Genomic DNA, 23,069 nt, shown 5'->3' with positions numbered 1-23,069 from the left:
GCAGCTGCTGAATACCCTCGCGTTGACCTCGAGCGTTGACCTCGAGCATGTTTGCCTCCCAAAGCACTAAAGTGGAGATTTGTGCTGCAGGTGCACACTGGAACGAAACATCTGTTCAACCTCGTTTGAAGAAAAAAAAATCAAGCGTTCTCCCTCAGCAACCAAACAATTGCGAAAGTTTCTAGTTATCTTTCAATTTATACACACAAAACTAAACACTGGACGACGCACGAGCTGCACACTCGGAAATTCATCACACCCCTGATTGACCCCCAACTCGTGGCTTTCGCGGCTGAACACCGACTTTTCCTCAACGAACAAAGAAACAACAAGCAAGTCACCGTCACTGCGCATAGCGGGCAGCCAGCTCGTCTTTGAAGTGTTGATGGCGAATTCCGGGGGCACGCGACAGCGCGAATCTCTCAATGGCGCTCGCGACATCCATGCCTTCAACTTCAATCAAGTACGAGCAAATCATAAATCCCGTGCGGTTGTAGCCGTAGTGGCAGTGGACGCCAATGTCTCGGTCGGGATGGGTAGCCCAAAAGCGCGCTGCCGCAGAAATGAAGGCATCCACTTCGCTCCGTGACGGCACGATTTTAGACGTGGACGGGAGCTTCAAGTACTCAATTTGCCCAAAGCTCTCGGGCATGTACGGAGGTGCGTCGCTGCCAAGGTCTAGCACCAAGCCGACAGAGGGGAGGCTCGAGGCGACATGGTCTGGCGAGTGGTCGTCATCATCCTGCCGCGGGACGCGCATGGGAACAAAATGACCGTGCCCGGGTTTGCGCTCTCCTCGGGCTCCGGTCAAACCAGCAGACACGATTGCTGCATATGACATGGGGGCTTGCGTCAGCGGCTGAGGGTTTCCTGAGGTTGAGCTGGAGCTGCTAGAGCTCGACACCAGACTGTCCCCTAAGGGCGGAAGGTTGGTGTCGCTCGGTAAACGGCTGCTGGTCAGACGTGCAAGAGAAGCCGAATGAGCAGCTGCGGGCGAGGAGGTCGGAGAGTGCCCAGGAGAAGAGAGACGCTGGTGTTGCCAGGCATGGCGCGGTGGGGGAGGTGCGGTGACTGGAATGAACAGACCAAAGGCTGGTGTTGCACGCCACTTGTCAAAGTTCTTCAACGACCACTTGAACTCGACCGAGTTACCGCGCTGCACGTGGTGTGGGTGCTCGAGGTCGTGAAACTTGGCTTGGTCGATCAAAAACCGATTGATCAGCGCGTTGACCAGCTCACGCTTCTCCACCATGGCCTGGTGGCCCGTCTCGGGCAGAATCTGCGGCTTGACGGACAATTGCGCTCCGAGAATCTCGTGGACGGCATGTGCGTTGGCTGGAACCGTCAAATGGTCGTCAGCACCCGAAATCAGCAGGACTGGGGCGGTAATCTTTTTAAAGTCGTCGGGGGTTGGGCGGATGGCTTGCTTGCTCAGCGCCTTGACGACGTGCGATGGAGTGTTTGCATTCCAGCGAAGCTGGCGGCGCTTTAACGCAACGCTGGCAGAGCGATGCAGCATCCGGGCAACCGAAACCGAGTCGGGCCCGCCTCGGCGGTCGAGCGAGCGCAGAACGTCCAAAACGATGTCTGGCAGGTCGAGAAGCCACGCTCGCGACGCGTGCGGGGCGCTGGTCGTAGGTGTTTGGACAATGCAGCCCAGCATGACAATGGCGGATACGTGTTGCTGGATGTGCGGGTAGAGCGCCGTCGTGACAGACGTTCCGTACGAGTGTGCGAGCAGCACATTTCGGCGGCCTCGGTATCGATGGAAGAGCTCGATAGAGTCTTGCACGATCGATTCCCGCGCGTAGAGGTCGTATCTGAAAGCGACAGACGGCAAAAAACAAAGATTGAGTGTGAACGGAACCAGGCAATCTGATAAGAGAGGATTGACTTGGATGTCATAGCTTGATCGAGATTTCCGACGAAACGTCGATCGCCTGCTTCAACAAGCACAGTGCTTTATTGGGACCCCCATCACTGTTGAACCACTCACCGGTGAGGCTTCTCGCTCTTGCCGTGGCCGACGTTGTCCCAGGCGACAATGGAGCAGCGGCCGTTGAAGAAGGCAATCTGCTCCATCCACTGCTCGGCCTGTCCGCCAGCGCCGTGCAGCATGAAGAGGACTGGGACATCCTTGTTCTCGTGCGGGATGTGAACGACGCGCAGTCGCTTGCCGCGGACGAGCTGCAGGCTGCTGTTGGCGTCAATGAACTGAATCAGCTGCGATGCTTCGGCAGTCTCGGTCTGGTCCACCGCCGCAAACCGACGCCACGCGTGGCGACCGTACAGCACACCCAGCGGGACAAGCACGCTGCTGGCGGCGGCGGCGGCGAGGACGGTCGACGAGGAGACAACCCCGTCCAGCCCGCAGGCCGACCCAATGCGGCTCAGCCATCCCATTTCTATCTGCAGGTTGCAATCTCACTCGCTTTCTCTCTGTTGATCTTCAGTATCGATCTCGAATGGTTCAAAAGTGGGGGGTGTGTTGTTGGACACGAAAAACGCGGGGATTGTTGTGTTTGAGCAAAGCGGATGAGAAAAAGAAAAAAAATGAATGATCAGGGTTGTCTGATTTGTTCGGCTTTACCCAAGTTCACTTCAATCAAACAACCAGCAAGATAGACACAACAAGCAAGCAAGCAAGTAAGCAAGCAAAAAAGGGTGGCGCTGGTGGGGGGGGGGGAAAGAGACCAAACTGACATTTACATGTCGTTGTCGTCAACAGGCTCAATGTCGTCTTCGTCCCAATCAGCAAGAGCAGCCTCCGTCTCTTCGTGCAGCTTTTTCAGGCCAGTCAGCTCCTCCAGGAACGTGGGCGAGTTGAACGCCTTCTGGAGGAAGGAAAAGCCCTCCTTGCGGTATGCGTCGACGACAGTGTTGGAGCATGCAGTGCAGCGATTGAAAGCATGGCCGATCGGCAAAACATTGTCGAACTGCGACAGGAAGCCGCGAATCTGATGAGGAAGCAGACCCAATTCCGTGGAGACTTGCTCGGTGTTGTGCGAAGCACGGTCGGTGGTGCTCGCAGCAGGTGCCGATGCGCTGTCAAAATAAGCAAAAAACAAAATCACACAGAAGAAATCACAAACAAGGTGTGAGGACGCCAAGTACAACAGGGGAAAAAAAAACAATTTAGATTTCGATCAAAATCTCACCCGAGAGGATGGTGGAGCAAGCTGACCAGCAGCTCAACAGCGAGCGATGCGGCGAGGAAGGACATGCCTGGGCGGGCCACGGTGCACTGCTGATCTAGGGTGCGATCCTTGAGAGACTGGTGTTTTGTCGGAATCGAGCATATGAGAAACAGTGAGTGCAAGGCCAAAGTCCAATCAACACATAGTGCTCAAGTCCCACATACATTCGAGGGCGCCATGACGTCGTTGCAGAAATAGCAGCCAAGCTGCTTGTGCGTCGCAGGATGATCCGGGGACGGCACAATGCCATGGCGCATGACCACGAATGTGTCAAAGCCAAGAGCAGTGTTCAAGACCAGCTGACAGTGATAACCAAGCAAGCGAAACAAACAGGAACAGTCAGACGCAGGGTTTCGAAAAAAAAAAAAAAGGACGACGTTTTGGCTCTTTTGAGCAGTTGTTTCAAACAGACCTTATGGCGCGATGCTGCCAGCAACGTTGGCAGCCAGCGCGACTCTCTGGTATCCATCAGCAAAAAGATCACGTCGTGTTCATCAATCAGAGCCTCCAACTTGGCGACTGTTTCCTTGGCTGTGCGAATGGGCTCCTCTCCTTCGACCGAGTGCCCTGGCATTGGAATGGAGAGATTGTGACCCTCGGAGACCTGGATTGGCGCACGGAAGCGAAGGTGTTCACACGCAGAGCAAAAAATAACAAGCGATGAGTGCTGTTGGAGAGAGCGCGAGATTTCTGTTTCCATCTGTTTCCACAAAAATGCCAGCAACCACCAACACGACTCACCATTGAAGGGAAGATGCGCTTCAAGGCGGCAGCTGCGGCAGCTGCCTTGGGCTTTCCACCATCAAGGCAGTCCTCAAACTGGAAGAGCGTTTGCCGCACGGGGTTGGAAAATGAAACGCGGCTGTTGTCGACAAATGTGATGTGGCGCACACCCCAGCCCTGCAGAAAGTATCACATTGTATGTGTCAAAGATGGAAAAGAAAAAAAAAGAGCAGCTTTGTGAGTGCTGAAACGGGCATTTGGTGTCAAGTCGAACAACACTGGCTGAATGCATTTTTTACCATCAGGGCTCGAGCCACGTTGCAGCCCAAGGTGCCCGCACCAAACAGCAAGCACTTTGTGGAGCTGATCTTTTCCAGCTCGAGGGACGGGAGCAGGCGCCATCGCATGAGTTTCAAATTCAGATCGACAGCAGTCTCTGCGAGGCTGAGGACGGGTGCCAAACGATCGAACGATTTGTCAGTAGCGCCAACACGAAAACAAACATGACTCTACTGGACATTACCGAGTCGGATCCATGCTGCTGCTCAGATCGACAATGCGAGGCCCGAGCTTTTGCTTGGCATTCTTCTCCCAGCCAACCACCTTTGGACCCTCTGAGAAGGTGTTCGGAAAAAAAAAATAATCAAGGGGGGAGGTGTCAGCCATGAATAACGTGAAGCGTGCTAGTACGAAACGAAATTTGAAGGCCGCTTAAAGTCACAAAGAACGCACCAGCCAGGTCCGGAGCTGAGAGTGGCGTCAGACGGACAGTCAGAACAATGCTCTGGCTGAGATCGAGCTCGCCTCCGCGAGATACCTCGCGATAGCAGATAATGCGCACGTTGCGGTTGAGGTAGCCCTTCCAGTGAGACAGGAGCAACAGGAGGTTGCGCAGAGGCCAGCCGGGATTCTTGGCCAGGGCGCAAGGGTCGGCAAAGCCAATGGTAATCTAACACGGGTGGGGGGAGAGCGAGACAAAGCAGCAATTTGGTGGTCAGATATCGAACTGTTCAACCCCAAGAATTTCGCGTTCCGGGAATCAGCCAGCGAGAGCTCCGCGCTTACGTCGTCAGTGGCTTCAGCAGGGAATGCAGCCGCCCAGTCCGCGAGCGCGTGCGCCTGCAGCTTGTCATCGGAAACCTTGCTGACAAGGAAGAATGCGGCTTGGTCGGGATGCGTGCGCGAGAGCTCTGCATGGGAGGCTTGGAAGGAAGCCATCTGCTCGCGCGATCGACAATCAGGACGCAAGTCAGTTCATCCATTCGAACCGATGCGCGAAGGGAGGAGTGTGCAACTGGCACATACCTGGCTCGCAGAAAAAGTGTCAAACAACGGAGCTGGCTCTGCCACCGACTCGAGCTCGCCAACATACAGAGCAGGGAAGGCAAACCAGTAGTAGAAGTGGTACTTTTTCAAGTCGGCAAAGCAGAGCAACAGGAAGCGATTGAGCAAGGCTGGGTGCTTGATGGCTGCTCCGGATGTGATGCAGCCCCACATCTGTTCCAGGGCGGTCGAGAATCGATGGTGCATACAAGTGGTGTGAGTGAAACTTGACGTTGAACAACTCCAAATCGCACAAAAGCAAATCAAACCTTCTTTGCCATATCCTCGAGCATGGCCTTCTTGTCAAACTCTTTGAATGCATCTGCCGTGTTTGCATTGAACAGCGTGCCCAGCGCAGGGAAGCTCTGCGTCGGGATTGGCAGCGATGCAACCTGAGCACTTGCGAGTCTAACGCACGGTAGCACGAGAGGTGAGCAACCCATCGCGTTCATCCAGAACAACTGCACACCCCCCCCCGCCCACGCGCATCACAGAAGCAGAACGTCTCCAGCTGTTGCACACATCAACTCCCTCGACATTTGGACATTTGAGATTCAACTGTGCAGCAGGCTCAAAAGCCACGGAAAAAATGAACGAGAAGAACGAGGGGGAAATTTTGTGGACCGGCACTTGGCTTGTAAGGCATGACTCGTGAACAAAACAGTATGTATGTGTGTATGTGCGACGGGGTGTTTTTACGCAACTGGGCAAAGAACGCCTCGAGGTCGGTCGGAGCGGCTGCCTTGGCCGACGACGACGACGGCGACGACGACGCGGCGGCGGACTCTGGGGCGAACGCGGCTTGGTTGACGCAGACGCGGGCTGGCATGTCGGGATGCTCGCCCATGGTGTAGTAGCCGAGGACTGGGTGCGGCTCGTCGCTCAGCTTGTAGACGTCGAGCTTCTGGCGGCTCAGCATGTGCCAGAACGACGCGTCCACTGCGCTGGAGAACGGAGCAAACTGCAACGGCGCCATACTGGAATCCAAAAAAAAAAAAAAAAAAAAAAAAAAAAAAATTCTAGGTCGGAAACAATGGAAGAGTGAGTCGATGATGATGACATGGGACTGTATCTGAATCACAGGTCTGGCATTTGGCTCGGCGAGGATTGAGGTACCCTCTGCCATTCAAACGCTGTATTGCAGTTTGGAAACTTTTTCTCTTGATCTGCTGATGTTGCAGCGATTTGAACAACTCCAAAGTATGAAATTGAAAAACCAACAAACAAAACAAAAACAACATTCGAAAACTGCACAGAAAAGGTTGCTCAACGAGTAGACAAGCACTGGCAACTGAAAAAAAAAACACGGGAGGAGGGAGTCAAAAGCAGACAAAGTACAAAAACAAAGGGTGGTAATTTTTGAATCAATCGATCTCTGATGTTGGGAAGGGAGGACGGGAGCGGAGTAGGACAACCTGTGAAAAGGCGCGCGGCGAATTCTCAAAAGCAAGTCATTGGGAGAGAAGCCAAGGGTCAGTAGCCGCCTACTCTCCAGTGCTTGTAAACTCGGGAAGCTCAACCACCGTTCCAGTTTGAGCCAGCTTCTCGGATAATGAGCGGTTGATGTCTTGCAGATATTTGATATAGTCCACAGAGCGCTTCAAAATGGAGCCCTTCGAGGCCTTGGGGTCGATCTCTGCGTTTGGTAGCAACGATCCCAGCTCTACAATTCTGTCATTGATGTTATACCTGCGGCGACGTTCGACTAAGAGAGCAAACAAAGACGCCAGCATGATGAGCACACATTTTACCAGCAACCCAAACGGGGAGGGAAGGGGGTTGTTTGTTTGTTTGTTTTGTTTTGTCAACAAAAGCAAAAAAAAAAAAAAAACTTACTAGCATTGTGATTATCCTTCTTCTTCCGACTCTTGATCAACGTTTGAATGTCATCAGGATCGTAGTCGCTGGGTGCGGATCCCGCCATGCCAGCGCCAAAATTGAACATGCCGCTGCCAGAGGGAACGCCACTTTGCGAAATCATGGAACTCTCGAGCGAAGACATGGCTTCATCCTGACCGTCGTCGAAATCATAGCTGACCTCCTCGCCAATCACAGAAGAGGCCGCAGTGGACGAAACAGCCGTGCCAAACTCCGCGCCAACCAATCCTGGCGGGAGAGACATGCCCGCGTCGCCAGGCTGGTTCATGGTGGTGCTGATAAATTCTTGGAGCTGCAGGCGCTGTTTCTCGTGCAGATGGTATGCTGTAGGGAAGGCAAGCGACGATCGCACGTTGAGGACTTGGCGTGGGACTGTGACGGCTTCGGGGAAGGCGCCGGCAGGTTGAACGCCATTGAACGAGGACGGTGCGAACACGCCCAGTGCCGCGCTCGCCAGGTTTGGTGGCTGTCCGGCCGAAATGGACGATGTCCGCGAGCTGTCTGCCAGGGAGGACTGTCCGCTCTCCTGCTGGTCTTCCATCGCAATGTCCATTTGGCTGTCGAGGCCACCGCTGGCGTCATGCTCGTTGCCAAACGGCTCGTGCTCGCTGAGCGGCTCCTGCTTGACGGCACTCGGCAATGGCTGCGCCAGCAGTGTGGATGATCTGCTCCGAGAGCCCAGCATGGCCTGCTGCTGCTGCAACTGGAGGCGCATCTGCGAGCGAAGCGGGGTGCTTGGAACGCTGGAGGAAGGGCGACGCTTCTGCTCGTCGCGAAGGACGGTCGCCTGGACGACGGGGCCCGCGCTTCCAGGAGCCACGCCCAGCATGCTCATTGAGCGCATGGGTGCCGTGGTTCGCCCAGCAGAGTTGGGGGTGAGCTGGAGGCCGATAGACGGGAAGTTGAGAAGCAGGTCGTCGACCGAGCCGAGTCCGTCCGCGCCGACCGCCGAGTGGTCTAGCATTGAGCTCATTGGCAACGACGCAGACAGCTGCTGGTGGGCGTGCGCTCCAAACTCATCCAAGCCGTGAAGCGCAGCTGCGTCGAGCTCGCCATTTTGAAGCCCAGCTGCAGCTCCAGCACCCAGGCCGCCGCCGCCGCCGCCAAGTTGGAGTGAGTGCATGTTCATGCCGAGCATGAGCGAGCTGGCAGGTCCGCTCGCTGCTGGCGGCACCATGAACGGCCCTCTGGCATTGCCTGCGGCTGTATTGCTGAGCCCGGCGCCGAGCTGGAGTTCGACTGCTGCCGCCACTGCTGCCGCCGCCGACGCAGGGTCGCCTGCAAACCGGAACCCTTGCTGCTGCTGTGTGCTGCCATCCAAGCTCGCCATCGAGGTGGACGACGACGATTTGCGCCCGCCTCGTCCTCGACCAGCCATGAATCCTCGCTTTTTGCTTCTTTTTTTTCTTTGAAGGGGGGGGGGCTTTTCGCTTTGTTCGTGGTAGCCGAGCTGCGTGTCGGATGAGACTCTCTGTGGAATCAGATCAAAAAGCAAAAAGAGGCGTCTTTTTGCTTTGCTTTGGTGGAGGGAAAATGTCGATCGCGATTCAGGCAACGAGAGAAAAAAAAAAAAAAAAAAAAAAAAAAAAAAAAAAAAAAAAAAAAAAAAAAAAATGAATGGAAAAGTCAATTGAAAAAAAAAAAAAGAAAGAAAAAAAAAGGGACAAAGAGAACAAACGTGAGTGTGTGTCACCACTGGAATAGGCAAAAAAAAAAAAAAAAAAAATGTCCAAGAAACCACCGCTTCGCAAGGAGACGGTCGAAAAGGAGAAAAGACAGGATGAAAGCAAACTGAATGAAGGAGCAATTCGAGAAAAAAAATGGAATCAAAAGGGAAGGAGAAGAAGATTAAAACAAAAAACAAAAGGAAAAAGGAACGAGGTTTTGCCCCTGCTTTTCGCATTGAATTTTGTTGCTGGTGGCTGCCAAACACCCGCTTGGAGTCCCCCCCCCTTCTGAGCAAACACGAGATTGGCTGAGTGATGAATGTAGGGTTTTGACGACGCATCTGGAATGGGAGGAGCACGCTTGCGGTGAAACGTGAGATCATGAGATCAGAAGGTTTGGCTCCAACAAGAAAACGCTCCGCACCATGAACAACTATGCGAGAACCCTGATTGCAAACGACACTGACAACGTATCATGGAAGTGCGAATGAATGATATGCAGTACAAGTCAGCGCCAAGAACGCGGCAGCTGGAAGCCATCGAATATCGCTCATCCAGCCGAAAATACTGGTTTTGAACTCGGAGGGTGCCGCGTGTGTAAACAACAATCATCGCGTGTGTAAACAACAATCATCCGAAACAAACCTCGAAAAGCGACAAACATTTTCAATCACGAACAATCCCCGTGCGGTAGAGCCAATCGACAATCAGAGTGGACATGCCGAGACCCACAGCGCCGTAAGGATCGCCAGTGATCGGGTTGTACTGCTCCCAAATGCCGCTCTTCTCGACAAGGGCGAGCCACCTCTGGACAAGAGCGTCGGCTACGGCCGTGTAATTGCGCGAGCTGAGCGCCTCAATCACAAACCAGTTGGTAAAGCCCCATGTCGGGCCGCGCCACATCAGGTCGTCGCTCTCCGAAAAGACCGGGTTGAACGAAGGCGAGTCCATCGACGTGGTTGGAACAGGGAAGGTCGACCAGTACTTGGACGTGTTTGTCAGATCGCCCGCGATGATGTCGTCGGCAATGTCCTTGCCCACGTTCAGGACGGGGAGGAGCAGCGGCAAGAGCGTCTGCACCGTGTTTTGGGACGCGCGCTTCTCCTCTCCCGTGTGCACGTTCTTGTACAGATGGAAGAACCTGCGCGTCTGCGGGTCGAACATTTTGGTCGTGATGGCCTTCGCAGTGGCGTTGCCCGAAGCGTAGCACTCTGCCGCAAGACCTGCCTGCCCGATCGACTCGGCAATCGCACCAAGAAGGGCCCAGCCAGCTGCGTAGATGCTGTTCACGCCGACGTCCTTCATGTGGAAAAAGTTGAACAGGGGAAGGCCGTCGATGGCGTGCGGCGCGTGAAGGATGGCCGTCTGGTTCCAGCCGTACAGGAACTTGTACGTCAAGATGAGCTCTTCAAAGCGTGGGTAGAGCAGCAGGTACGGCGGCTGTGGCACGTCCTCAGGAATCCCGTAGGCTTGGTCGTAAGCGGGCGACGCGTCGAGACCGCTCTCCCAGCCGTGCAAGACGTACACAAGGTCATCGCCATCGACCGCGCGAGTGTCGCGCCACCAGCGGAAGTACTTGATGAGCGGGAGGAGAAACTCTTCGGCAATTTTCTGCGCCGCAACAGGACCTGCTGTCGCCAGGGTAGCGTTAATGATGGCGCGCAGGCTCCACGGCAAAACCGGCATCTGAGTCAGGTCGCACGCACGCTCGTTGCTCCAGTTGTCGAGCAGCTCGAGACGCTGCGCATCGGTGCGGTTGCCCCAGAAAATCTCCTCCGGGATGCGGCCGTCGGGCTGCTGCATCTGCAGCATGGTGCGCAGGTCGAGGATGGAGTTGGTGACATTGCGGTGTGACCAGACAATCATGTGCGATCCGCTGTCCCAGAGCCACTGGTCGGGGCTGTACTTTTGCAGCGAGGGGCGGTAGAAGTGGAAGGGGAGGCCCCACAGCTCGCCTGCGCACAGGTGGCTCTCGAGGAAGTCGTAGCATGTCGAGACCACCTGAGCTGGGGTGGACGTGTTTTGCGGCGGTGCGGGCGGGTCTGGCGCGCGTTCGCCCACCGCGCACACCGACTGCAGCAGCAATGCGAGCAGAACAAACACAGATGCAGCGGATCTGGCTTCCGAGAAGCGGTGAAGCGCCCGCTGTTGTTGCATCCAAAAACGTCGAGTGCGCAAGACAAATCACAACAAAAAGGGGGGAGTGCGTCTTGATTGAAACAACAGCCGACGGCAGATTGCTATATGGAGACGAGGATTGTGGTTGTTGTTTTGTTGCGCTCGGCTTCTTAGATTGCGGTTGTAATGGAAGAGGATTGTTTGGCGTCGCGTTCTTTTGAGTTGCGAACGGCGGTCTGCTGAGCTGATACTTGAGCGAGGTTTTTCCATTACAAATGTTTGGATTGATGCTCTTCCCACTTGCTTGCATCCAAGGTATACAGTACACAACACGATTGTGTCGAGTTCTCCATGACAGTGATGGAGATAGCAGCACCACAAGCCGTGCCGCTGTCTTTGTTCTTTCTGCCTATCCGTAGCATTTTTGGACAAATTGCGATTGCACGAGCTGCCACCATCGGAGCAAGTCCGGTCGAGCAAAAAGTAATTTTTCAGCCTTGCAAGTGTGTTATTATTATTAGAACGCCGCTGGCTCGCAGATTACCAGCTGGGCGGTCGCGACTCGTCGGTTTGCTTTTTGGCGCAAAACGGTTTGAAATTGGGATTGAATTCTGGCGCCTTTCCGGATTTGTACTTGGCAGTCACTCTTTCGTCCAGTCGCGACATATTCATCCCGAATGAGCAGTCGCGGCGGGCCTCCCGGCAGCACCGCATCGGGTGCGAGCCGCACAGGTGGAGCGGGCCGTGTGGTGGTCGCCCAGGGTGAGAATAGCGGCGTTGGAGCAGCAGCACCAGTGAGCGCCAAGCCGGCCGCGCCAACACTGGACGCCGCGCAGCTCCGTCGGCAGCAACTCGAAGCGTTCCGCGCTAGCAAGGCTGTAAGTGTACTACTTGTGAGCCTGCTTGTGCTGGGGCAAGGGGGGGGGGTGCTGTTGACCGCCACTCTGTTCGCTCAACCGAGACTGAATGAGAGTGATGAGGTTTTTTTTTTTGGTTTTTTTTTTTTGTCGCCCACGACTGATCTCGTTGTGCATTTCGCGTTGTAGCAGCCAAAGGGCAAGCCGACTTCAACAGCCCCTTCAACTGCATCCAAGTCCAGTGCAATCGCTGCCCCGACGGTGAGCAACCAACACAAACAAGAAGAATCGAAGGCGACAAAAAAAAAAAAAAACGAAACAGTTTTTTTTTTCCCGCGCTTTCGCTCTTTGCAATGGTGTGCGCATTCTCGCCTTTGCTCGACGCTAACAATGCGTGTTTGTTCTTCTGGGATGTGATTTTTGGTGTCTACAGACAGCTTTGCGTCCATCCGCACCCGCACCAGGCACGCAATCGCGAGCTGCAGGTCCCTCCACCCAGGTACAGCGCTGTTCCAGTGCAGGATTGGTACCATCCGTCACTGTCACTCACCAACTCTTGCTTCATGTGTGTGTGTGTGTGTGTATGTGTGTGTGTGTGTGTGTGTGTGTGTGTGTGTGTGTGTGTGTGTGTGTGTGTATTGGACTTTTCGATTTGTTGAATTGCGTCGGGGGGTCCAGGCACGGCCAACTAGCACGATGCAACGAAGCTCAGCGATGGTACGACACCTTTTTCTTTGCTGTCGTGCGCAATCGCTGAGCGCAAACAATTCATGCTCACCAACCCTTGCATCATCAAACACAGACTCCTGCAGCACGGGTGGCAAGCCGGCAACCACAGCCAATGTCCGTCGCTGCTCCTCGTCATCTGATGGCAAACGTTGGAACTTCCACTCGGGGCTCCATCCGACCATTCGTTGAGGAGCAGTTTCAACAGCCTCGACCAACGGCAGCCTCGGTGTCCTCGTCGGGAGCGGCGTTGCAAGCTTCTCGTACGCAACAGGCTTCACGGGCAGCGCCGGCGGCTCTAGTACAACAAAAACGGACAGCGCAGCAAGCAGCGCTCGTGGCACCCATCCCACACGACGACAATCGAGATTTGAATCGTGTGGGTCAGGACGAAGAGGATGAAGCCGACTACATTGAATCCGAGATGGATTTCGACGACAGTCGGACCAAGCTTCGAAGCTCGCTGCAAGTCGATCGACCGCTGTTCTCCCCCGAATCTGCGGATACCTGGGCTGAACCTATGGTCACGTTGTCATCAGCATCTTCTTCGGCCCCCGCCGATGTTCAAGACGCACAACGAGCAGCGAAGCGATTCAGGGCAGGAGAGGCAGAACGGCAAGAGCAGGAGCAGCTGGAAAGGGTCGCCAGCAACATGCTCGTTTCCAACCTTGCGTTTGCCCCACCTTCCGGCGAGGATGCTGGCGTCCAAGTGTCTATTATCAGTTTGGAGGCCATGGAAGAGCTGGCTGCAGCTCAACGAGAGGTCAGAGCTTTGCACGAAGCGCGAGATCAGCTCGAATTCCAGCACAGCGAAGCGATGGTGCAGGAACACGACGTGCGCGCTGGGCTTCAGGCAAGAATATCGGAGCTCACGTCTCAAGCGAACAATCTCGCCCGTGACGTCGAGGCTGCTGAACAACGCTTTGCCAACCAAGTTGGCCTGACGCAAGCCGCCGACCTGCGTACCCACGAAGCCGAGTTTGCCCGCAGCGCCCTCGAAGCCGAAATGGCTGTCGTTCATGAGCGCTGGCAGCTCCTCGTCCACGATTTGCAAGTTGCGGTACGTTGTAGCTGTTTCGCGCGTTCGATTTTACGAAAAAAAAAAAAAAAAAAAGGTCTCACTCGGTGTTTGATTGGGATGAACCTTGTGTTGGGTTTTTTTTTCGGAACAGGAAGGAACACTGAGATCCGTTGTTCAAATTGCTGGTATACCTCGTGGTGAAGATGGATTAGCGCCCGCTGGACTCATTGTGAACTGGATCAGTCAATTGGTGGCCAGCGGTGAGCACTTGGAAGGGATTCGCCTGTCTCTGGATGAACAGGTATGACTCCCTTTTTATGATGGTCTCTGTGGTTTGGGGGGTTGTGTTTTTTTTTTTTTTTGTTTGTTTGTTCTTGGTTGCGATTTTGGCTCAACAAGTTCTGCGCTCCAACAATCACAGCTGGCGCAAGAGAGACACCGCTCGGAAGTGCTCGAGCAAAGTTTGATGGAGGCCCAGAGCCAACTGAAATACGCGTCTCTCATCAACAAGGTACGGCCAAAGCACATTCTTGCTGCTTTTTCTTGATATTGTTTGTGAAGGTGACGAGCGACTCACGCTTCACGCTTTTTTTTGCTCCTCACCCCATGCAGTTGCATGAGGAAGAAACCCAACTTGCCACGTTGAATCGCAACCGCCCTGCATTGCGGAATGTGGAACCGAGCAGGCCAAGTACCCGTTCCAAGTCAAAGCAAGTCATTCACATCTTGAAGGAGCAACGGCCGCCCACTCGCAGCGAGATGTGCGCTGCGTTCGACAATGTAGATGTTCCGACAGTCGAGCCACCGCAACCCACACAATCCGTCCCGGCTGTCCCGGTCGAGGAAGCCATCGTACCGTCATCTGAAGAGGACACGGATTCGCCCACGCCCATGGCTGATGCCGAAGACAAGCCCAAGAAGAGCAGCCGCCGCGACGTTGTCGTTGCGCTCGGCCAGGCCAACCCGCTGCCAGCAGGCGAGCAGGCAACGTTGGTGCGCGAAGCATCGTCGCTTGCTCGCGAGTGTCTGGCGCTTCGCATGGGCAATGAGATTCTCGTGGAGCAGAAGCGTGAGCTGATTGTGCGTCATGAGCGCCAAGTACAGTAAGTAGTCACCTGCATGTTACGAGAACTTTTTTTTCGGGGGGGGGTGTTCGAACGGCAAGTGTCGCGCGGTTTGCTCATCCTGTTGGTGTTGGTGGTGAAAATAACATTGCAGACAATTGGAGCAGTCGTTCTCTGAGCGCGTGGCTGAAGTGAATGGACAGATGATGGGTGGACTGCAGCTCGCCATGCAACGAGTCAACGATCTGAAGGCTCAACTGGCCGTGTATCAACAGCGCTACCCCGAGGTTGCTGAGCGCCAAGACGCAGGGTCTGATGAGGCGGCAGTGTAAACAAGACTGACGTGGGGAATTTGGCGTTCCAGTGTGTTTTGTGCGGTTGATGTTTTTTGTGAGAATTACACCGAGTCGAAGATCCTTTTGTCCAAAGCCAAAACCCGTGCGTATTCACTCTGAGTGTGGTACATGTATGTTCCACCATACCAAAATGATTGTTTTTTCCAATCCATGTCAGTTCACTCTTATTTCTCAGCTCCAATGCTTTCCCGCGCTTCGCTGCTCGCCACCAGCCGCCTCGCTGCAACTGCCGCGCTTCGTCAGTGTTCTCCCTCGGCGTGTTTGCTTTGTCTTTCTATTTCTCTCCCCTTCTTCCTCGCTCGCAGTGTCTGCGACTAGTTCACCCCCTCACCGATCGTCAACGTCTTTCAACTTTCGTTCGTTGTCTTGGCTTCTTTCCCCGCGCGCTCCATTTTTTGAACAGTTCTTCTGTCTTTGCTCTTTCTTTCGTTTTGTTGATCTGTGTATGTGTGTCTATGTGGTTGTCGTTTGACGTGCGTTTGGCCATGCCTTGCTGGTGATGACGATGAGCTAGACCGAGACAAACCGTGCTTCCATGTGCTTCCATATCAGCCCCAACTCAACGCCCTTCCCCCTTCCCCCCCCCCGAGCGTCCCTCTCGCCCGATGACTGACTGCTTGGCCACATTGTGTGTTTCTGATGGTGCTCTGCCTTTGTTGCGTTTGTGTGCTGGTTGTTTAGGTGCCTCGGCCGGCCGCAGCTTTCATCGCGCTTCCGCCATGGCCATCGCTGCCCCTGCGTCCGCCCGCGTCACTCCCGCTGTGGCTCGCGCTAGCATGGCTGCCCGTGCCTTCTCTGCTTCGGCTGTCAAGGTGAGGGACGGCACGCTTGCCGAGAGAGTGGCCTTTCGATGCGATCAACACGCATGACCGGTGTGACTCTGGACTTTTGTCACTCACGCACACACACACACACCTCCAATTGTCACGATCATTCGCAGCTGTCATCGGATGGCAAGGTTGTCGACGCCGAGTTCAAGCCGGAGGACGCCAAGAAGGAAAACACAACCGAGCCCGAGCCGGCCAAGCCCGCCGAGGTGATCAAGGGCTCACTCAAGAAGCACGAGTTCCAAGCTGAGACCCGCAAGCTGCTCGACATTGTTGCCAACTCGCTGTACTCTGAGAAGGAGGTGAGTGACTCTTTTGTGGGAGGGATTGGCAGGAGAGGGGGGCAAGATGAACAAACTATAACCCAATGACTTTCGTTGTTCGGTGATTCTCCAGGTGTTTGTGCGTGAGGTCATTTCGAACGCTTCAGACGCCCTTGAGAAGCTCCGCTACCTCCAGGCCACGAACGCTGAGACCTACGCCGGCTCGAAGGGCCAGCCCTTGCAAATCCGCATCGATCTCGACGAGGCGGCCAACACATTCACCGTCCAAGACACTGGTGTCGGTATGACTGAGGCTGAGCTCATCAAAAACCTCGGCACGATCGCTCATTCTGGCTCCAAGACCTTCGTTGCCGAGTCGAGCAAGTCTGGCGTGTCCAAGGACAACATTATTGGCCAGTTTGGTGTTGGCTTCTACTCAACCTTCATGGTTGGCAAGACTGTGACTGTCTACTCGCGCTCTGCTGCCGAAAACGCCAAGGGCTATGTGTGGATTTCGGATGGGTAAGTGGTTTGCTACGGTTGTTCGGAGGGCCAGGGAACGATGTCTGACCTGGTGGTTTGTTTGTTTTTTGTTGTTGTTGTTGTTTTGGTTTTTTGCGGATTCTACAGCTCTGGCGCCTATGAACTCGCAGAGGCTGATAACGTTGCCATCGGTACCAAGATTGTTGTGCAACTCAAGGCCGAGGAGGCCAAGTATGCCTCCAAGACTGTCATTGAAGGCAAGTCGTACGCTTTCGCTTTCCGCAGCAATCCATCCGGTCACTCTTTTCCCTCACCCCTGCCATGCCTGTCTTCACACCACACTTACACTCACTTGCTTCAATATTCGATAGACATTATCCGCAAGTACAGCAACTTTGTCGGATTCTCCATCTTTTTGAACAACGAGCTCGTCAACACCCTGCAGCCCGTCTGGACGATGGATCCCAAGAGCGTGACGGCCGAGATGCACACCGAGTTTTACCGCTTCATTGCTGACACGTACGACGAGCCCACCTTCACTCTGCAGTACCGCACGGACTCGCCTCTGAACATTCGCTCTGTCTTCTACTTCCCTCAAACGCACATGGAAAAGTTTGGCATGGGTCGCATGGAGCCTGGCGTCAGCCTGTATTCCCGCAAGGTGCTCATCCAGCCAAAGTCAAAGCAGCTCCTGCCTGAGTGGCTGCGCTTTGTTCGCGGCGTTGTGGACTCTGAGGACCTGCCCCTCAACCTTTCGCGCGAGATTTTGCAAAACAACCTGCTCATCAACAAGCTCAAGTCCGTCCTGACCACCCGCATTCTCCGCTTCCTTCAGGAGCAGGTCAAGAAGGACGCTACCAAGTACGACGCCTTCTTTAACGACTTTGGCAACTTTTTGCGCGAAGGTGTCTGCACCGACCCGCAGAACAAGGGCGACATTGCCAAGCTGCTGCGCTTTGAGAGCAGCAAGACCGAGGACGGCAAGAAGATTGGCCTGGAGGAGTATGTCGCTCGCAACGCTAGCGAGACTGCTGCATCATCCACCGAGGCTGGTGCCGCCGATGCTGCCAAGGACACCAAGGCTCCCATCTACTACCTTTGCGTGCCCAGCCGCGAGCTCGCCAAGCAGTCGCCCTACTTTGAATCCTTCCAGAAGCGCGACATTGAGGTCCTGTTCCTGTACGAGCCTCTGGACGACATTGTCATGCAGAACCTGCAAGAGTTTGCTGGCCGTCGCGTCGTGTCGATCGAGTCTTCCAAGGCCGACGACTCGAAGGAAGATTCCGAGCTCGACAAGATCGAGTGGGTCAAGAGCCTGTCGTCGTGGCTCCAGACGACGCTTGGCAGCAAGCGCGTCTCGTCCGTCCGCGCCACCCGCCGCCTCGTGCAGCACCCCGCCATTATCGTTGACCACGAGTCGGCATCCATGCGCCGCATGCTGCGCATGATTGACACGAGCCGCACTTACACGCCCTCGGTTGCACTGGAAATCAACCCAGACCACCCCGTCATTGTCAAGCTCGGCGCCGTCAAGGAGTCCAACCCTGAGTTGGCTGAGCAAATCGCCGAGCAGCTGCTCGACAATGCTCTCATTGCCGCCGGCGTCCTGGATGACGCGCGAAGCATCCTCGGCCGCATCAACACGATCATGGAGAAGGCCCTCGATTCGCCCGCCAAGCCCAAGGCGACCGAGACCAAGCAGTAGCTTTCGTTGTGGTTGACAAAAACGCATGTGCTGCTAGTTTTTCTTCTTCTTCTTCTTCTTCTTCTTCTTCTTCTTCTTCTTCTTCTTCTTCTTCTTCTCACGGCATGACGTGGATTGAACATGTTGAACGTGTGAGCAGGCTTTATGCCAAATCATAAAGAATAAATTACAAAAAAAAAAAAAAGAGGGTTGTACTTGCGCCTTCGTCCTCATATACCGCATTGCGACAGTAGTTGTATGCTTGGGTAGCTTCAGTGGTTTGGACGATGCAAAAGGATGGAATCGCAGAGAAGGTGGAATGAAAAGACGCAATTATTCGAATTTTCTCACAAATGATCAACAAAACACCAAAGAAAATGGAAGAGGCAACCACACAACACAGAAAAAAAAAACATACTTTTGGCACAAACGCTCCGATGGCACAAACAACAAAAAACGAGAATCAAAAAAAGCCACCCGACAGGAGGGCCTTTTAGATCAGATTCTTGTTGTTGGATCAACAATCTTGAACGCGGAACGCGGGCGAACAAGACAACGGAGGGAGGGGTGGGGCAGAGAAACAATTCTGGGGAGCTCTTGGATTGTTTAGCAAGCGGGCTGGTTGCTGCCGTTGGTGTTGAGAATCAGGGCAACGATGAGACCGTACAGACCGAGGACCTCAGCGAAAATGAGAATGAGAATCATGCCGACGAAGAGCTTGGGCTGCTGAGCAGTGCCACGGACACCAGAGTCACCGACAATGCCAATAGCGAAACCAGCAGCAAGACCAGAGAGACCGACGGAGAGACCAGCGCCGAGATCAATGAAGCCCTTGAAGAGCGAGTAGGTGGTGGGGTCGGAGAAGCCGTTGGCAATGAGCACAGCCACGACGAGGCCGTAAATGGCAATGATACCAGCCATGACGACGGGGATGATGGACTTCATGATGAGCTCTGGGCGGAGGACGGACATGGCAGCAATACCAGTGCCGGACTTGGCAGTGCCGTAAGCAGCGCCGAAGGCTGTGTCGTCATCACAGAAAAAAGCAAGCACAAGAGAGAAGAAAAGGTGAGAAGTGTGTTAAGAAAAGAAGGCAGCAACGGTCGAGGCGGCATGCGAAACGGGAGCAAAACAAAAAAAAAAAACACGAGCAAATCGAACAAAGAATCAAGGAAAAAAAAAAAAAAGGATGAAAGAAGCGAAAAAAAAAATGGTGATTGTCAGCTTCAACTTTAGCTCCTTCTGTTGATTGTGTTCAGTGTCTGGCAGAAGCTGAAGATGCGCGGCACCCCAACAAAAAGAGAAAAAACAAAAGAAGAAAAAAGGAAATGGAAAGAGAAAAGGAAAAAGGAAAAAGGAAAGGAAAGAAAAAAAAGAAAAAAAAAAAAAAAGAGGGGGAAAAAAAGCTTGTTCGATTCCCCAAAGAAAAAAAGAAAAAAAGAGACAAAAAAAATTCAAAAACTCGTGACAAAAAACAAAAAAAAAAAAGCTTTGAACAACATTGAAGAACGAATCTGTTGTTTGCTGCTGTTTGCCGTGTCGTGTTGCGCAGCGAGGAGGAGAGGCCGTGGTGGACGAGGATGCCATGCTGGTGGGCTCTGCCGCCGCGCGCGTGAGCAGAAGAAGCAAGAGAAGAAAGAGAAGAAAAGGGGGAAAAAAAAAAAAAAGTTGGGGAAAGCAAAAAAAAAGCAAAGAGCTCGGGGCAAAGCGAGTTCCCGGCGAACGAGAGGAGAGACAGAGTGGACCGGAAAGGAAGAGAGCGAGCCCCCGCAGAACGGGGGAGAAGAGGCCCGGCCACCCGAGTCGCGGGGGGGGGGAAGAAGGGCAACAGATCCCCCATTGGAAAAAAAAATGATGGGGGGAAAAAGGGGGAAAAAAAAAAAAAAAAAAAAAAAAGTCAAGCGCACATGGAGGGGGAAAAAAAAAAAGTTGTGCTTTTGTGTTTGAGTGCATGATCCCCCCCCCCGGAAGAGCAAGGCGCATGACCAGGGTGATGATGGCCAGGGCGATGGAGACAGAAGACGAGGCTGATGAGAGACACGGTGGCGGTTGGGGGAAGCCAGGGGGAAAACGAGAGAACAGAAAATGAAAAAGAAAAAACGAAAAATAAAAAGAAAAAGACAAAAAAAAACCTGCTTTTTTTTTTTTTTTTTTTTTTGGTTCCTTCTCCCCCTGTTTGAAGGGCAGCAACAGAAGGGAGCGAGGAAGATGGAAGGAGAGGAGGGAGAGAGGGGGAGGTAGATGGGGAAAGGGGGAGAGAGGGGGGAAGGCAGGGAAGGAGGGGGTTTACCAGAGAAGACGATGGCGGCGGTGGCACCCATGACGCCAAAGAAGCTCGAGTAAACGGGGCAGTTGTCGGAAGACATTTTGCTACTAAGTTGTGTTGTGTTTTGGTGTTTGGAAAAAAAACAAAGACTGAAGAATTCAGGGAAAGTGAAAACAGCCGTTTAAATAAATAGCAGCAGAGCACTGTTCAACAAATCACACAACCTTCAATCAAATTCAACAATCGTTGTCATCCAAAATCGGGTGGGGAAATCTGTGAAAACATGATCCAAACACACACAATCGGACAGACCCGACCGCTGTGTGTGTGTGTGTGTGTGTGTTACGACCTTACCCGGACCTAGAATCACTACTGAAGCGTACGAAATGTATGCGAAAGTATCGTTTACTCAAGAATATAGTGAAGAATGAGGAAAAGACCGATTAGGGATGAGCCCAGTTCGTAGCGAATGCTCGAAACGGGAGCTCAAGCGAAAGAGTCAACGAGATGGACGAGCAAGTCGAGGTGTCGTATTTGAGTTTTGCTTGTCTGATTGTCTTGAGCTCTTGTGCTTAACTCATCGTTATGAAAAAGGGCGCGAGGCGGGGAAGAGGAAGAGAATCGCAGAGGGGGAAGAGAGACAAGTTTGCGGGAAGAGATTTTACAGTTCGAGGTCACATTGTCTGAGCCCTGCCTGTGTGCCGGACCTCATCCTCCTGAGCAAGTGAAACATGGGTGATCTACAATGTTCTGAGCACTTTGTTCCTAATTCAGCGTCGTCGTTCTCTCTTTTCTTTTGCTTTTACGACCTGACTGAGCTGCTTTGGCTTGTGACTGGTCTTCCCTCTCCACACACACACACACACTCTCTCTCTCCACCTTCGCCCAAGCGCCCTTTCTGTTGCATTGCTTTTGCCGAATGGCTTTCCATCACACGCGCTCCTTCTTCCAGAGCTACAAGAACCTCACTCGCAAGCAGCGCGTTGCCGTCGGCCTCGCTGGCATTGTCGTCTCGCTCGCTGGCATCCAGTTTGCAGACCACCTCGACACGGTGCTCCTGGTCAACCCGCCAGCGCCATCAAGCACCACGACTACTACTACTACTAGTACTACTAGCACTGCGAGTACGAGCGCTGCTGGTCCTGGCGCGGCGCCCAAGCTCTAAGAGCCCAAGTTCTCGTGTCTCGCTCCGTCCCCTTTTACATTCGGACCCTCCTCCTCCTCGTCGTCGTCGCTGGAACCGCGCGTTTCCCTCCATTTCAGCTTCGATCTACTCTTGCCTGTTTCACGTTGCTTTTGTGGCATTTGAGGCAGACCTCGCATCTTCACTGTTTTCGCTTTTCTTTTGTTCGTTTTCGCTCCACTTGCACCCTCTTTCCACCCACCGCGACCCTAGCATACAAAAGAATGCTCGCGCTCCTCGCCGTCATCATCACAAGGCCGGCATCCTTTGCATGCTTGTTCGCGCTACTGAGCGGGTTTTTCGGCTTTCTCAACTACAAGGTTGACTTTGAACAAGTCACCTTCAGCTATGCGGCCGTCTACGAACGGCAGCAGCTTTCACGTATCATCACTGCGCCATTCTTCCATGCCAGCCTCGTCCATCTCCTCATGAATATGAGCGCCGTGTGGACGTGCTCGTTTTTCGAGGAAGAGCGCGGCACCCTCGAGTACATGCGCGCAACCGCCCTCTTGATCGGCCTCAGTGCCTTCGTCCACCTTGCCCTGACGCATTGCCTCGTTCTCCATGCCAACTGGCGCGGTCTCGTGGAACGCCGTGACTCGTACCGCACCTGCTTGTCTGTCGGCTACTCTGGCGTCGCATTCGGCCTTGCCACCCTCCTCGGCTTGGCTCATCCCATGTATCCCGTCCCGTTTCTGTTTGCCAACTTCCCAGCTTGGTCTGCTCCCCTGTTCAACCTCATTCTCACGCAGTTCTTGGTGCGGAGGGCGAGCTTGCTTGCCCACGTGTCCGGTATCATCGCTGGCGTCTTTCTGCACTTTGGTGGCTTGGATGTCGTGAGCAACTTTGCCGTCTTTTGCCTGGCTGCGCAGTTTGTGGGCGGATACATGCTGGAACACGATATGTGGCCGTTTGAGAATCTTGCCGATGGACCTGCAGCCGTGTTGGACCTGCCCCTACAAGTAAACCTGATTCCGTCCAGCGTTATCGCCGAGCGTCTCGATCGACGGCACCAACTCGAGTCAGTCATGGTCGGCGCACCCGCGCCTCACCGCCCAGGATTGTACGACATGTCCGCTGCGCAATCCCAGAGTGGCTTTGCTTCGCAGGTGTCCAGAGGCTCGAGTTCCAACGTCCGCAACACAAGTTTCCCACTTCCAGCTGCGTCATTGTCGAGCGGCCAATCCACTTCTCTGCCAGTGACTCCATATCGAGGAGGAGCCTCGACGTCCTCGGCGCCATCCGCTGTTTCAACCGCTGCTCGTCCTGCAAGGGATGACGAACTGGATCCCGAGCTGTCGTATCCGATCGACGCCCCTTTTCGCTCATTCTCACCCACACATCCGCATCCTTCACGAAGATGATTGCTCGATACTGTATCATTCTTATCTGTAGCTTGTACAATAGAAATTCCTTAATAATTCGTTTGGATT

At 53.9% G+C, this 23,069-nt stretch overlaps 8 protein-coding genes across 8 annotated transcripts; 3 read left to right on the top strand and 5 right to left on the bottom strand.

Annotated features, from left to right (window-relative positions):
* Positions 1-178: 178 nt before the first annotated feature.
* CAOG_03377 (hypothetical protein) lies at positions 179-2,542 on the bottom strand. Its single transcript, XM_004364159.2, has 2 exons — positions 1,997-2,542; positions 179-1,820 (listed from the first exon to the last, which is right to left on the bottom strand). Exons 1-2 carry the CDS (start codon positions 2,401-2,403, stop codon positions 344-346), a joined length of 1,884 nt encoding a protein of 627 aa, XP_004364216.2. The 5' UTR covers positions 2,404-2,542; the 3' UTR covers positions 179-343.
* Positions 2,543-2,562: 20 nt separating this feature from the next.
* CAOG_03376 (E1-like protein-activating enzyme G) lies at positions 2,563-6,299 on the bottom strand. Its single transcript, XM_004364158.2, has 12 exons — positions 5,948-6,299; positions 5,513-5,651; positions 5,226-5,417; positions 4,986-5,138; positions 4,653-4,869; positions 4,444-4,534; positions 4,220-4,364; positions 3,939-4,097; positions 3,610-3,801; positions 3,362-3,496; positions 3,159-3,274; positions 2,563-3,045 (listed from the first exon to the last, which is right to left on the bottom strand). Exons 1-12 carry the CDS (start codon positions 6,217-6,219, stop codon positions 2,706-2,708), a joined length of 2,151 nt encoding a protein of 716 aa, XP_004364215.1. The 5' UTR covers positions 6,220-6,299; the 3' UTR covers positions 2,563-2,705.
* A 160-nt stretch (positions 6,300-6,459) lies between these two features.
* CAOG_03375 (hypothetical protein) lies at positions 6,460-8,682 on the bottom strand. The gene is made up of 2 exons (XM_004364157.2): positions 7,080-8,682; positions 6,460-6,948 (listed from the first exon to the last, which is right to left on the bottom strand). Exons 1-2 carry the CDS (start codon positions 8,497-8,499, stop codon positions 6,728-6,730), a joined length of 1,641 nt encoding a protein of 546 aa, XP_004364214.2. The 5' UTR covers positions 8,500-8,682; the 3' UTR covers positions 6,460-6,727.
* Positions 8,683-9,233: 551 nt separating this feature from the next.
* On the bottom strand, positions 9,234-11,053 carry CAOG_03374 (hypothetical protein). Its single transcript, XM_004364156.2, has one exon. The coding sequence runs from the start codon at positions 10,943-10,945 to the stop codon at positions 9,455-9,457; it is 1,491 nt and encodes a 496-aa protein (XP_004364213.1). The 5' UTR covers positions 10,946-11,053; the 3' UTR covers positions 9,234-9,454.
* A 486-nt stretch (positions 11,054-11,539) lies between these two features.
* On the top strand, positions 11,540-15,007 carry CAOG_03373 (hypothetical protein). The gene is made up of 9 exons (XM_004364155.2): positions 11,540-11,784; positions 11,953-12,024; positions 12,197-12,262; positions 12,442-12,480; positions 12,566-13,549; positions 13,662-13,811; positions 13,932-14,021; positions 14,123-14,613; positions 14,729-15,007. The coding sequence occupies exons 1-9, from the start codon at positions 11,584-11,586 to the stop codon at positions 14,904-14,906; spliced, it is 2,271 nt and encodes a 756-aa protein (XP_004364212.1). The 5' UTR covers positions 11,540-11,583; the 3' UTR covers positions 14,907-15,007.
* Positions 15,008-15,093: 86 nt separating this feature from the next.
* CAOG_03372 (heat shock protein) lies at positions 15,094-18,417 on the top strand. The gene is made up of 6 exons (XM_004364154.2): positions 15,094-15,168; positions 15,612-15,742; positions 15,871-16,059; positions 16,154-16,542; positions 16,651-16,760; positions 16,875-18,417. The coding sequence occupies exons 1-6, from the start codon at positions 15,111-15,113 to the stop codon at positions 18,206-18,208; spliced, it is 2,211 nt and encodes a 736-aa protein (XP_004364211.2). The 5' UTR covers positions 15,094-15,110; the 3' UTR covers positions 18,209-18,417.
* Positions 18,418-18,424: 7 nt separating this feature from the next.
* On the bottom strand, positions 18,425-20,608 carry CAOG_03371 (V-type ATPase). Its single transcript, XM_004364153.2, has 2 exons — positions 20,478-20,608; positions 18,425-19,209 (listed from the first exon to the last, which is right to left on the bottom strand). The coding sequence occupies exons 1-2, from the start codon at positions 20,551-20,553 to the stop codon at positions 18,794-18,796; spliced, it is 492 nt and encodes a 163-aa protein (XP_004364210.1). The 5' UTR covers positions 20,554-20,608; the 3' UTR covers positions 18,425-18,793.
* Positions 20,609-21,372: 764 nt separating this feature from the next.
* Positions 21,373-23,000, top strand: CAOG_03370 (hypothetical protein; the record flags this gene model as incomplete). Its single annotated transcript, XM_004364152.1, has 2 exons — positions 21,373-21,577; positions 21,850-23,000. 2 exons carry the CDS (start codon positions 21,373-21,375, stop codon positions 22,998-23,000), a joined length of 1,356 nt encoding a protein of 451 aa, XP_004364209.1.
* Positions 23,001-23,069: the final 69 nt, after the last annotated feature.

The sequence above is a fragment of the Capsaspora owczarzaki genome (genome assembly GCF_000151315.2).
Source record: "Capsaspora owczarzaki ATCC 30864 unplaced genomic scaffold supercont2.4, whole genome shotgun sequence".
Classification (NCBI taxonomy): domain Eukaryota; class Filasterea; order Ministeriida; family Capsasporidae; genus Capsaspora; species Capsaspora owczarzaki.
The sequence above is the reverse complement of the archived record's forward strand: the minus strand, read 5'-3'. Positions and strand labels throughout refer to the sequence as shown.